The following is a 13,677-nucleotide window of genomic DNA, read 5'->3' on the forward strand; positions in this document are numbered from 1 at the left end:
GGGGAGCTCCCCAACCCCCTGATCAGCCCTGCTCTGTGTGTGACATGGGTACGGAGCCCCAACCCCCTGATTGGCCCTGCTCTGTGTGTGACAGGGGGTGGCGCCGCAACCTCCCCATCGACCCTGCCTTGAGTGTGACAGGGGGCGGTGCCCCAACCCCCCAATTGGCCCTACCCTGAGCGTGACTGAGGGTGGCATCGCAACCTCCCGATCCGCCCTCCTCTGTGCATGACAGGGGGCAGCGCCCCAACTCCCCAATCGGCCCTGCTCTGAGCCTGACCAGGGGCTGCACCTAAGGATTGGGCGTGCCCTCTGCCACCCGGGAGCAGGCCTAAGCCAGCAGGTCGTTATCTCCCGAGGGGTCCCAGACTGTGAGAGGGCACAGGCCGGGCTGGGGGACCTCCCCTCTCCCCCGCCCTCTCCCCCCCAAGTGCACAAATTTTTGTGCACCGGGCCTCTAGTTTATTATAAAAAACTAGAGGCCCGGTGCACGACATTCGTGCACTGGAGGCGGAGGGGGTGGTCCCTTCAGCCCGGCCTGTGCCCTTTCACAGTCCGGGACCCCTCAGGAGATGTCCGACTGATGGCTTAGGCCTGCTTCCCACAGAGACTAAGCCATCAGTTGGACATCCTTAGTGCTGCTGCAGAGGTGGGAGAGGCTCCCGTCACCACCACTGTGCTAGCCAGCCGTCAGCCCCGCTTCTGGCTGAGTGGTGCTCCCCCTATGTGAGCACACTGACCACCAGGGGACAGCTCCTGCATTGAGTGTCTGCCCCCTGGTGATCAATGAGCATCATAGCAACTGGTCGTTCTGCTGTTTGGTCAATTTGCATATCAGCCTTTTATTATATAGGATGTTCAGGATTGACCATTGAATACCTTTAGGACATAAGGATATTCCATGCAGCATAAAAAAAGGTAACCCAGGGCATAGTGGTCACTCGGTGGGCTGTCCTTACTGACCTTTCATACTGAAGGCCTATCTATCACCATGGTGTGTTCACTGCCAGTAAAACTTGGTTTTGTTTCTCCAAAGTTTACTTTGCATGCCTTTTCCAACTCCTGCAGCCACATTCGGGACTTAGTCATGGAGGCGGTGTCCCTTTGCCTTCATTCTTTTGAAGATTTTTGTCATCTCTATGAAGCTTTCACCTTTTTCGAAAGAGACTTTTAATTTTTTTCTCTCATCCACGAGAACATTTCTCTAAGACGTTCCTTTTGGAGGTGCCTGTGAAGGCCCCACTTTCCCCGTTGCCAGAAGCTCTCACAAGCTCAGGCGAGCTGCATGTGTAAGGAGAGTTAGAGTGAGAAAGTGACAGTGCCCCAGGGCAGATGGCCTTGCAGGGGATGAATGAACAAACTTTCAGATTCTATATATAATGGGATATAGTCATTACAAAGAATGCATCGGCATATGTGTATTATCAGAAAAAAATGGCAGAATTTTTTAATGGAGTGAAAAACATATGAACCATTTATGAAAAATTTAAAGACACAAACAGTTCTATACATAGTTTACGTATAAATGCATGTATATAAAAACATGCAGAAATATTACACCAACTCTAGGACATGAAGGATGGAGTGGGCGATGGAGTGGGCTTTCACCTGGTCCAGTGCATTTCCTCCCTACCATTTCATAAAGAAAAGGTACCAATATACAAAAACAATGTGCAGTGGACACCTTTATGCCCATCATCTAGCTTCCTCATTAACATTTTACTGTTAATTTCACATATCTATTCATCCAAAGTAAGTTTGACAAAATTTTTTCCCTCTGAAAAAAAAGGAAGCAAATGCAGCAACATGTTCACGCTGTTTAGTTTCAGTGGTGGATGTGTATCTTTTACATTAATTATAATTTTCTGTACTTTTGAAATGTTATGTAAAAGTCAAATAAACACTATTTAAACAATGTGTATAAAAATGGGTGCTCGGAGTTGATTGAACTACCATGCTTCCCTGGGAATAAATGTAAGGCATGAAGTCCCATATGTGTTTCTATATAATAAAGTTTAAAGAAATTTAATTTTGTGCTACCATTCTCTGTTTCCTCATGTGGATATGTATTACCATCTGGTGTTCTTTCATTTCAGCCTGAAGTACTTCCTTTCATATTAATTGCGGGGCAGATATAGTAGTGATGAATTTTTTCAGTTTTTATTTATCTGGAAATGTCTTATTTCTTGTTTCATTTTGGAAGGATAGTTTTACTGGGCATAGAGTAGTTGGTAGACAGTCTTTTTCCTTCAGTACTTGAATATATCATCCCACTGCTTTCTGGCCTTCATTGTTTCTGAGAATGGAGTCAGCTGTGAATATTATTGAATATCCTTTGTCCAAAATCTGAGTTTCCGCAGGGGCAATTTCTATCGATTGCTTTTAATCCTTGTGTTTCTTTGCATGTCTCATAAAATGTTTGTTGTTGAAGTTAGAGATTTTAAATAATATAATGTGCTAACTCTGCAAATCAGATTTCTCCCCTACTCAGGATTTGTTGTTGCTTTTTTAGTGGTTGTTTCTTTTCTAAACTTTTCTAAACTAAATCCATAACTCTGTACTCTTTGTCAGATATGGCCACTGACAACTCTGTTCAGTTCAATTATTAGAAAAGTAATGATTAGAGATTTCCTTAAATTCCTAGAACTCTTTGAGTGTGGGGGCACCCTTTCAACACTCAGCTAGGCAGTTGGCAATTCTGCCCTAACTTTCACTTCCTGTTTGTGCATAGCTTCAAGGTAAGCCAGAGGTGAGACTAGGGCCTTTTTGAATCTTTCCTGAGCAGGCATACATCCTTGGATAAGAACAGAATCCTAAGAATACACGTGGCCTTCTAGATTCCCAGAAATATGTTGAAATTTATCAAAGTTCTTACAGATATTCTATTTTCTAGCCTTTTTTTTTTAAGCTTTTGATTAGCCTATTTTTTGCCCCAAATGTTATACTGCCTCAGGGTGCCATGTTGTTAAACAATTGCCTGTAATTGTTTTTGACAAATGTCCCAGGGTAAGAGGCATTTTTTCCCCCTGGGCAAGCTCTGAACCGCTCAAATAGACACAGTCTTAGGAGTGACCTCTTCTAAGGAGTGACTAGACGGTTTACATAATGATTGTGCGCTGGGAATGGGGCTTTGAAAGAGACTCAGTGCTGTTTTGCCCCCTCCTATGGTTATCAGGCTACTGGTTTTCTCTGTGATTGTAAGCTGTTTGTTTTCAAGACTACTGTGGAGATGGGAATAAGGCAAGTTAAAATGCCCCAAAGCTGCTGTTCTTACAGCTTTTTTTATTTTCTTAAAAAACAAAATAAACACTCCCTAGGTTGTTGCAAGCCTCTGGTTAATTTCTAGGGTTTTAAATAGTTAATCCTGATTATATATATAAATTTATTTATTTTTTACAGTTACGTTGTTGCTTTCATGGAAGAGAAAATTTTCAGAGGTCTTACCCTGCCATTTTCCATGATGTCACTAAATGTTTAATTTTTAGTTGATTTTGCTTTGGGTAAATTTTATAATTTACTAAAACGTGTGTCTGTGCCTTGAGGAACTGGTTGTCTTTACATGTAAACTTTTTCTTTCCTAATTAAAATGTACTTTAAAACAATGATGTTTTCTTGTTTCAAATATGATTGGAATTTTCCAAAGGATAGATCTGTGAATAGGCAGAGATATTTGACTAAACCACTAATATGCTTTTCATATATGCCTGAGACCTACATGGTTGAAGGGGCAGTGACTAAATTCACTTTTCTGGGGTGACAGTTATTAACATTAGATGTGATGGTTTTGACTAAAAGCTCAACTTTGGCTAACGCTCTTGAAAATTCTCTTTTAACAGAATGCAGAGTCTGGATGAGCCCTGGACCGAAGAGGAGGGGGCTGGCTCCGACCACCCGTACTACAACAGCATCCCCAACAAGGCGCCTCCCGCCGGGGGTGTGTGGATGCCCGCCTGAAGGCCAGGCCCCACGGCCCTGACTCAGCCCCGGTTAGTTTTGTACTTTTTCTTGGGATGCTGGCTAATTGAACTTTATAGTAAACCCTCGATTTTGCAGACTCGATTTAACAGACTTAGATTTAATGGACAAAATTTCCAGTCCATATCTCATATGTGAAAATTAACACCCTATTAATTTTAACATGCTTTAAACCAATATTTGCTTATAATTAAATTAACAGGTTATTTGTTTGTTATCAATTCACTGTTATTTTAAACAAATTTCAGCAAATAGGACATATGTTGGAAAAAACACTGTAATAATCTCACCAACATAGATAAATATTGCAAATCTACAACCATAGCCTACATATTTACATCCAAGAGTCACCGCTGGTAAAGTGTTTGGCTAATGATCACCACGTAATCGCACCATAGCACACGGTAATGGGTTCTATTGTCACCCGGCGTCACTGTGCAGCAGTTTTAAAGTGTGTGGGCCCATGTGCCCATGTGTGCTAAGCATTTGTTTACTCTCAGTGACTGGTGAATGCATGCATTTCCTATAATACATATAGAAAACTTTCTGTGAAGTTAAACTTTTCATACATACTTAATTTTAATTACAAATGTGTCTACGTAAGTAAAAACAGGTAAACTAATTTGTCAACTTTTAAAATATATATATTTTTATTGATTTCAGAGAGGAGGGGAGAGGGAGAGAGAGATAGAAACATCAATGATGAGAGAGAATCATTGATTGGCTGCCTCCTGCACGCCCCCTACTGGGGATTGAGCCCACAACCTGGACATGTGCCCTGACCCCCAGAAATTGAACTGTGACCTCTTAGTTCATAGACACTCAACCATTGAGTCACACTGGCTGGGCTAATTTATCATTTTTAAACATACACATTCAGAAAACCTACTTTATTATATGACGTATTTTTTTCTTTAACGCACACCCTCTCACCCAAATTAGTCCATTACATCAAGGTTTTACTGTATTTCCTTTTAGATTTCTCGGCTTTATTTTCAGGTTGCTGTTCTGTTCAGTCTTTGACAGAATAACACACATGCTTTCCCCCCTTGGATTTCACGAAGCAGACAAATAGGGGAGGCTTTTGTTTTAACATCACAAGGTCTTAGTCAAATACCTTGAGACTATACTGTGATTCCTGAGCTGGGAGGCTGGGTCCTTTACTCCCCCCGCTCCGCCCCCCCCCCCACCCCAGGACACAGCTCGTTACACTGCAGTCCTCATGAGGAGAGGAGAGGATTCAAGGCTTTTAAGAAGCCTGGGTGCTTTGGTTTCTCTGAAAAGACAGTGGACATAGGTGAGAATTTTATGATTTTTTTCTATTTTAGTCACTTCCCTGATTTTACCTCCAAATAAACATTCTAGGAAGGCAATTGTTTTGTAGAGTTAATGTATCTCTGTAGAGAGTTTTTGATGTCACCTACCTTAGTGAGTAGTAATGACACTAATAACAGTGTCAAAACAACATTGAAATGCAGTGTCCGTAGTTCTGCCACTGAGTGGGAATGGGCTGGGTGGAAGGGGACTTAGGGGATGAAAACAGGGGAGAATGTGTAGTTTTTTGAGATGCAGTCTCTTCCTCACACCCACACACATTTATTTCCTAATTCTTCGTGCCAAATGTGAGGCATGGAGGGAAGGTGGTGTGCGATCGGGGATGCAGCTGCCTGGCCACTGCTGTCCCTTCTACCGGACTGTGGCTTTTGGAGACGGGGAAAGAAGAAGAGCATAATTTTTTTCTCTTTGTGTTTGCAGTTTTCAGGAAAAGAGCAAACTTATTACCAGGGAAGACACGTAGGAGAGCCGTTTGGCGAAGACTGGCAGCAAACACCTGCCAGGCAAGGTGAGAGGCAAGGCGATGAGGGCGGCAACATGAAAACTCGCCAACGTCACGTGCTGCCTCTGGTCCTCCCTGCCCCTCCTCCGTCCTGCTTTATATGTTTATGTAGATTCGTTTGCATTTTCTAGAGTTTTATGTACATATCATTTATACATATGCATTCTTTTTCGTCTGACTTCTTTTCACTCAACAAAACTATTTATAGATTCACTCCTGTCGCTGCACGTATCCATAGTTTTTTCCTTTTTCTTGATGACTGGTATTCCATTGTGTGAATATCCTACACTGTGCTTACTTGTTGACTGATATTTGTTTCCAGTTTGTGGGCATTACATATAAAGTTGGTTTGCACTTCCCTGTTAAAAAAAACCCAAGACAAAAGTAATGTCTCCTTGGTGGTACTTCATCTCCTGTGGAGGGGCAGGAAAATGTACTGCAAAAGTCTGCTGAGGGTGGGGCTGCAGATTCCTGCCCAGATCAGAGGAAGATATAAAGTGAGGGCTGTGGGGGTGCCACACATCAATGGTGGCTCCCCTGGCAACAGGACCGGTTCCTATCCTTTAGCACTTACTGCAGGAGGGCTGAGGAACTGACCTCTCCAAGGGCACCCCCACCCATTTCAAAAGGGAGTTGGCTGGGAGACTCAAGTGTTTCATGCTGTCCCCGAGCTCCTCAGCGGGGCTGAGCCCAGTGGTTCCTCACAGGAGCTAGTAGCAGCATTCTCTTCCTGCCCTCGCCACACCCCACCTGCTCCAGGGTCAACTTCAGGAGGAGAGTGGCAGCTACTGGAGGCAAGAGAGGGCTCCAGATGCATCCCTCCCTGCCTGGGCTACATGTAGAGAACACTGCCACCTGTTATCAAATCAGTGAGCATGCTCCCACATTAAAAATAATTCACACATGACTAATAACTAACTGCTAACGTAAGTCTCCATTCTATAGACAGCTCTGTACACACACACACACACAGAGATACATATATATATATATATATACTAGAGGCCCAGTGCACGAAATTCATGCACTGGGGGGTTAGGGGGGTGTCCCTCAGCCCGACCTGTTCCCTCTCACAGTCCAGGACCCCTCGGGTAGGGTCCCTAGGCCTGGCCGGTGATCAGGGCCTATCAGGGCTTTCCTTCCCCTGGCTGCTGTGTCATAGTGTGGTCTTCCGGAAGGTCGTCCAGACGGTCATTCTGTTGTTCAATCATTCAGTCAATTTGCATATCACACTTTTATTGTTATAGTTGTGTGTGTGTGTGTGTATTTTGTGTGTTTTAAAGGTTTCTTTTCATTTTAAACTCCCCCCTTTCAGGCACTTCTATAACTCCTTCACTATCTCCATGCCTCTGGCTACTCACTCTGCAGGGCCTAAAGGAGGTGGAGTGACAAATGAATTAAGATCCAATTTATGCTTCTATGTATATAAATTTAACCATTTCTTGGTTTAATGTTAAGGTTTTTCCCTTATTGTAGCCATTTCTTCTGGGAGTAAATTATAATACATTTAAAAAAATTATATTTTTCAATTATGGTTCACATTCAGTGTTATTTTAAGTGTACAGCATAGTGGTTAGACAATTACATGGTTTACAAAGTGTTTCCTTCAATAAGTCTAGTACCCGCCTGGCACCATATGCTAGTTGTTAGAATATTATTGACTGTGCTATGCTTAATATCCCCTTGGCTATTGTGTAACGACCAGTTTGTACTTAATCCCTTTCCTCTTTCACCCAGCTCTCCAACTCCCATCTCCTCTGGCAACATCAGTCTGTTCTCTGTATCTATGAGTCTGTTTCTGTTTTGTTCTTTAGATTCCACATATAAGTGAAATTATATGGTATTTGTCTTTCTCTGTCTGACTCAGTATAATACTCTCTAGATCCATTCATGTGATTGCAAATGGTAGATTTCATTCTTTTTTATGGCTGAGTAATATTCCATTGGTAATAACTTTTTTATCCACTCATGTATTGGTGATTACTCAGGTGGCTTCCAATTCTTGGCTATTGTAAATTGTGCTGAAAATACATATGCTGCACATATATTTTTGAATTAGTGCTTTGGATTCTTCAGATAGCTACCCAGAAGTAGAATTTCTGGATCAAAAGTAGTTTTATTTTTGATTTTTTGAGGAACATTAATACTGTTGTCCATAGTGACTGTACCAATTTGCAATCCCACCAATAGTACAATTTTCTCCTCATCCTTGTCAACACTTGTTTCTTGATTTATTGATGACAGATGTGAGGTGATAACTCATTGTGGTTTTAATTTGCATTTCTATTATTGATGTTGAGCATCTTTTCATTTGTCTGTTGACCATCTGTATGTCCTCTTTGGAGAAGTGTCTATTTAGGTCCTCTGTCCATTTTTTAATTGAATTGTTTATTGTTTGGTGTTGAGTTGTATGAGTTCTTTATAAATTTTGGCGATTAACTCCCTATCAGATGTATCATTAGCAGATATCTTCTCCCATTCAGTCGGTTGTCTTTTTGTTTTGTTCATGAATTCCTTTCTGTGCAAAAACTTGTCCCATTTGTTTATTTTTTCTTTTGTTTTCCTAGCGTGAGGAGGTATATCAGAAAAAATACTACTAGAGCAATGTCAGAGTTTATTGCCTATGTTTTCTTTAGGAGTTTTATGGTTTTGAGTCTTACATTTAAATCCCTAATTCAGTTTGAGTTTATTCTTGTATACGGTATAAAAAGGTAGTCTCATTTCATTTTTTGCATGTATCGGTCCAACTTTCCCAACATCATTTATTGAGTAGATTGTCTTTACCTCTTTGTATGTTCTTGCCTCCTTTGTCATATATTTATTGACCATATAGGTGTGGGTTTATTTTTGGGCTCTCTATTCTGTTCCATTGATCTGTATGGCTGATTTAATGCCAGTATCAAGCTTTTTTGCTTACTAAAGCCTTGTAGTATAGTTTGGTACCAGGTAACATGATACCTCCAACTTCGTTCTTCTTTCTCAAGATTGCTGTGGCTATTCAGAGTCCTTTGTGATTCCATATAAATTTTAGGATTTTTTGTTCTAGTTCTGTGAAAAATGTCATTAGAATTTTGATAGGGATTGCATTGAATCTATAGATTGCTTTGAGTAGTATGGACATTTTAACAATGTTAATTTTTTTCTATCCACGAGTATGGTACTTGTTTCTATATATTTGTATCCAATTCAAAAATCTTTCTTCAATGCCTTGTAATTTTCTGACTATAGGTTTTTTTTTTTTTTTACCTCCTTGGTTAAATTTATTCCTAGGTATTTTAAAATGCAACTGTAAATGTGATTGTTTTCTTAGTTTATCTTTCTGATAGTTCATTATTGGTATATAAATACAACTTATTTCTGAATATTAATTTTGTACCCTACTACTTTACTGAATTTATTTATCAGCTCTAATAGTTTTTTGGTAGGATCTTTAGGGTTTTCTATATGTAGTAACATGTCATCTGCAAATAGTGACAGTTTTATTTCTTCCTTTCCAATTTGGATGCCTTTTATTTCTTTTTCTTCTCCGATTGTTGTGGCTAGAACTTCTGATACTATGTTGAATTAAAGTGGTGAAAGTGGACAACCCTGTCTTGTTCCTGATCTTAAGGAAGACACTTTTAGCTTTTTCCCATTGAGTATGATGTTAGTTATGGGTTTGTCATATATGGCCTTTATTATGTTGAGGTATACGCCCTTGATTTCCATTTTGCTGAGAGTTTTTGTCATAAATGGATGCCAGATTTTATCAAATGCTTTTTCTGCATGTACTGATATGGTCTTACGATTTTTTACCCTTCATTTTGTTTATGTGGTGTATTAACTTAATTGACTTGCAGATATTGAGCCAAACATTGTATCTCAGAAAAATCCCACTTGATCTTTTTATTGTATTGCTGAATTTGGTTTGCTAATATTTTATTGAGAATTTTTGCATCTATATTCATCAGGGATATGGGTCTATAATTTTCTTCTTTTGTAATGTTTTTTTGTCTGGTTTTAGAATCAGGATAATGGTGGCCTCATAAATGAGCTTGGGAAACTCCTCCTTTTGAATTTTTTTTGGGATAGTTTGAAAAAATTAGTTGTTAATTCTTCTTTGAATATTTGGTAACATTCATCATTGAAGCCATAGGTCTAGTACTTTTGTTTGTAGGGAGTATTTTTAATTACTGTTTTGATTTTGTTGGAAGTAATTGGTCTGTTCCAATTTTCTGTTTCTTTTCTATTCAGTCTTGGAAATTGTATGTTTTTAGGAATTTATCCATTTCTTCCAGGTTGTCTAACTTGTGGGCATATAATTGTTCATAATATTTTCTTATAATCCTTTTTATTTCTATGATGTCTGCTGTCACTTTTCCTCCTTTATTTCTGATTTTATGCATTTGGGTCCTCTCTCTTTTTTCTTTATGAGTCTGGCTTAAGGTTTATAAATCTTGTTTATCTTTGCAAAGAGCCAGCTCTTGGCTTAAGGTTTATAAATCTTGTTTATCTTTGCAAAGAGCCAGCTCTTGGTTTCATTTATCTTTAGTATTGTTTTTTTAGACCCTATTTTGTTTATTTCTGATATGATCTTTATTATTTCCTTCCTTCTACTCATTTGAGATTGTTTGCTTTTTGAGTTAGGCCTGTATTCCTATGAATTTCCATCTTAGGGCTGCTTTTGCTGCTTGAGTTAGGCCTGTATTCCTATGAATTTCCATCTTAGGGCTGCTTTTGCTGCATTCCATGGATTTTGGGTTGTTGTGTTTCCATTTTTATTTGTCACCAGGTGTCTTTTGATTTCCTCCTTGATTTCACTGTTAACCCTTTATTGTTTAGTGACATGTTATTTAGTCTCCATGTGTTTGTGTGTTTTTCAGTTTTTTTCTTTTAATTGATTTCTGATTTCTTACCATTGTGGTCAGAGAAGGTACTTGATAGGATTACAGTTTTATTTTCTTTTTAAAAAAATATATTTTATTGATTTTTTACAGAGAGGAAGTGAGAGGGATAGAGAGTTAGAAACATCGATGAGAGAGAAACATCGATTCAGCTGCCTCCTGCACACTCCCTACCGGGGATGTGCCTGCAACCAAGGTACATGCCCTTGACCGGAATCAAACCTGGGACCCTTTAGTCCGCAGGCCGATGCTCCATCCACTGAGCCAAACCGGTCAGGGCAGATTACAGTTTTCTTAAATTTACTGTGACTTATTTTGTTGCCTATCATGTGGCCTATCCTGGAAATTGTTTTATGTACGCTTGAAAAGAATGTATATTCTGCTGCTTTGGAGTGAAATGCTCTAGAAAACATAATTTAAATCAATTTGATCTAATGTGTCATTTAAGGCCACTGTTTCTTTGTTGATTTTCCATATAGAAGACCTGTCCATTGATGTCAGTGGGGTGTTAAATTCCCCCACTATGACTGTATAACTGTCAATCTCTCCCTTTATGTCTGCACCGTTGAACCTCTTTGCCATCAGCCTAGATGTCCTCTTAATTCTCTCCCATATTATTACTGTTATTTAGTTACCAGCACAATAACCTTCATTGCACATTTTTAAAATGTTGGAGGAGGAGCTGTCCAGTGATCTCAAGGCATACGTTTTTGATTCTGATAAGATTATGGATACCAAAGAATTAAAATGGAAATCACTACTGCCAAGACATGAAAGAAAGCTTGCATAGTAAAATAATTTAAACCTAACATTTGGACCCAATAAGGCAAATGGAACATTTTTCCACATTTTTGGAAAATGCACGTTTTCTTCACATTAAGTGGTACCAATAAGAAATAATGATTAGCCCTGACTGGTTTGGCTCAGTGGATAGAGCGTCGGCCTGCGGACTCAAGGGTCTCAGGTTCGATTCCGGTCAAGGGCATGTACTTTGGTTGCGGGCACATCCCCAGTAGGGGGTGTGCAGGAGGCAGCTGATCGATGTTTCTAACTCTCTATTCCTCTCTCTTCCTCTCTATAAAAAATCAATAAAAACAATAAATATATTAAAAAATGGGAAAAAAGAAATAATGATTAAAAAATATTTGCTTTATATTTTTAGGTGCTCATGTATTGGGTGCATAATTGTTTACAAGGGTTATATCCTCTTGTTGGATTGATCCATTTATCATTGTGCAATGACAATAACATTTTAAAATTCCCTTCTTGTGAGAGAATTTCACATGTTGCATGCCCCAGCTGAAAGATGACCCATCATGCTGGCCTGGTCAGTTGAACATGACCCCTGTCAGAAGCCACCACATGGCTCTGCGTCAGAATAGGAAGGATATAGCAAATTAAGGTCATAATTTTGTCAGAGGCAGTTTTTTTACTATGTTTTCATCTTTGTTCCACAGACATTTAAAATAAATAAGCCAGTCAGAGAAAGACAAGTATCACATGATCTCACTCATATGTGGAATCTAATGAACTAAACTAAACTGATGAATAAAATAGATCCAGAGACATGGAAGCATGGAACAGACTGTAGAATCTCTGAGGGAAGGGAAGGCAGGAAGAGATTAACCAAAGAACTGATATGAACATACGCATAACCCATGGACATAGACTATAGTGCAGTAGGCCCGTGGGGGGTTGACAAGGACGGCTGGAGGTGGTCACTGAGGGGAAGAGGGACATCTGTAATACTTTCAACAATAAAGACACATTTTTTTGAAAGGCTTCTCCTCTTACAAGAATAAAGTAAAACAATAATTCGCTTGATAGTTTTTAAAAAAGTATTTACATAACATGTATACACCTAGGCATATAAGGAGACACATCATTTATATTAGATATTTACTTTATTGAAAAAGTTAGGTTTATTTAGAAAACGAGGTCTCTTTCTGTGTGTTACTCTGGCCAGATCAAGAACAGACCATGCAAGAGGTTCATCAGGGCAGATCAGCCGTATGTAAGTTCCTGGCCTACAACTTGAGACTCATTATTCTTAATAAATTTCAAGTTCTCATTTGAAAGCAATAAATACCTTTTTTCATGAAACAATTAAGAATGTTTCTTGTTAGTTTGCTAGCAGCTATTCCCCCTAAAATGAACTTTCGGTGCCGCCATGGCGTGCGCGTCCACGCCCGTGTGAGTAGCAAAGGGTCGCGGTCAGGAAAGCTGTTCATTGGGCTTTTCATCTTCTCCTTTTAAAAATTAGTTTGTAAAATTCGTTTTACAGGCTGATCTGTTTGCAATGCCCACACACATGTGAGCTGCAGAGAGCCCCGGCTGGAGCAGGACATGCACCCAGGGCCCGCCTGTGGGCGCAGGAGCCTGTGCAGGACAGGAGCAGACGAGGGGCAGTTCAGACTTTGCTGGGTGCTCGCCCTGAAGGAAGCGGAGGGACACTTGCGTTCTCAGCATGAGGCAGACAGTGATGTGCTGCCGAAAGCCCAGCAGCAGGCTCTGGGGAGCGCTTCCTCCCGAGCCCTGAGCTGACCGCTGGCTGGGCTGACTGCCCGAGGGTGTGGAAGGTGACCTCCCTCAGGAGATGGGGGCGCCCAGGAGCCATCTGGAGAACATATGTGTAAATGTGCTGGAGTCAGGGGTCCCGTAGGAAGAATTAGGCAGTGACACAAGCGGGTGTGATCGGGCGACATCCTTCAGCTCTCCTCCGGTGCCAACAGCAGGGACGCTGGCCCAGCGTGGGCACAGTCGTGGGCCACGTAGGAAGTACACACCGGCCCTGCCTGCGGCGAGGGCTCAATCACACGCCCGCGCTGGGCTGTTTTGTAAGAACGCATCTCGGTTCATTAGGTAGTAACTTTCTAAAACGGTGGCAGCACCTGCATTGCATTACCGGAATGGAGTTAATTTACAAAGCATTCACTTACACTTAACAGGAAAAAAGGACAATTAAAATGAAGCTTGTTGCTC

The 13,677-nt window shown here is 40.5% G+C and overlaps 1 protein-coding gene across 1 annotated transcript in view; it reads left to right on the forward strand.

Moving 5' to 3' along the window:
• The window catches only part of SHC3 (SHC adaptor protein 3), a 139,492-nt gene that overhangs the window by 97,800 nt on the left and 28,015 nt on the right, over window positions 1–13,677 (forward strand). The window contains 3 exon segments of the mRNA XM_023744573.1: window positions 3,837–3,934; window positions 3,937–3,986; window positions 5,731–5,818. Coding sequence (XP_023600341.1) covers window positions 3,837–3,934; window positions 3,937–3,986; window positions 5,731–5,818 — 236 coding nt within the window.

Source organism: Myotis lucifugus, unplaced genomic scaffold (assembly GCF_000147115.1).
Source record: "Myotis lucifugus unplaced genomic scaffold, Myoluc2.0 scaffold_474, whole genome shotgun sequence".
Taxonomy (NCBI): Eukaryota; Metazoa; Chordata; class Mammalia; order Chiroptera; family Vespertilionidae; genus Myotis; species Myotis lucifugus.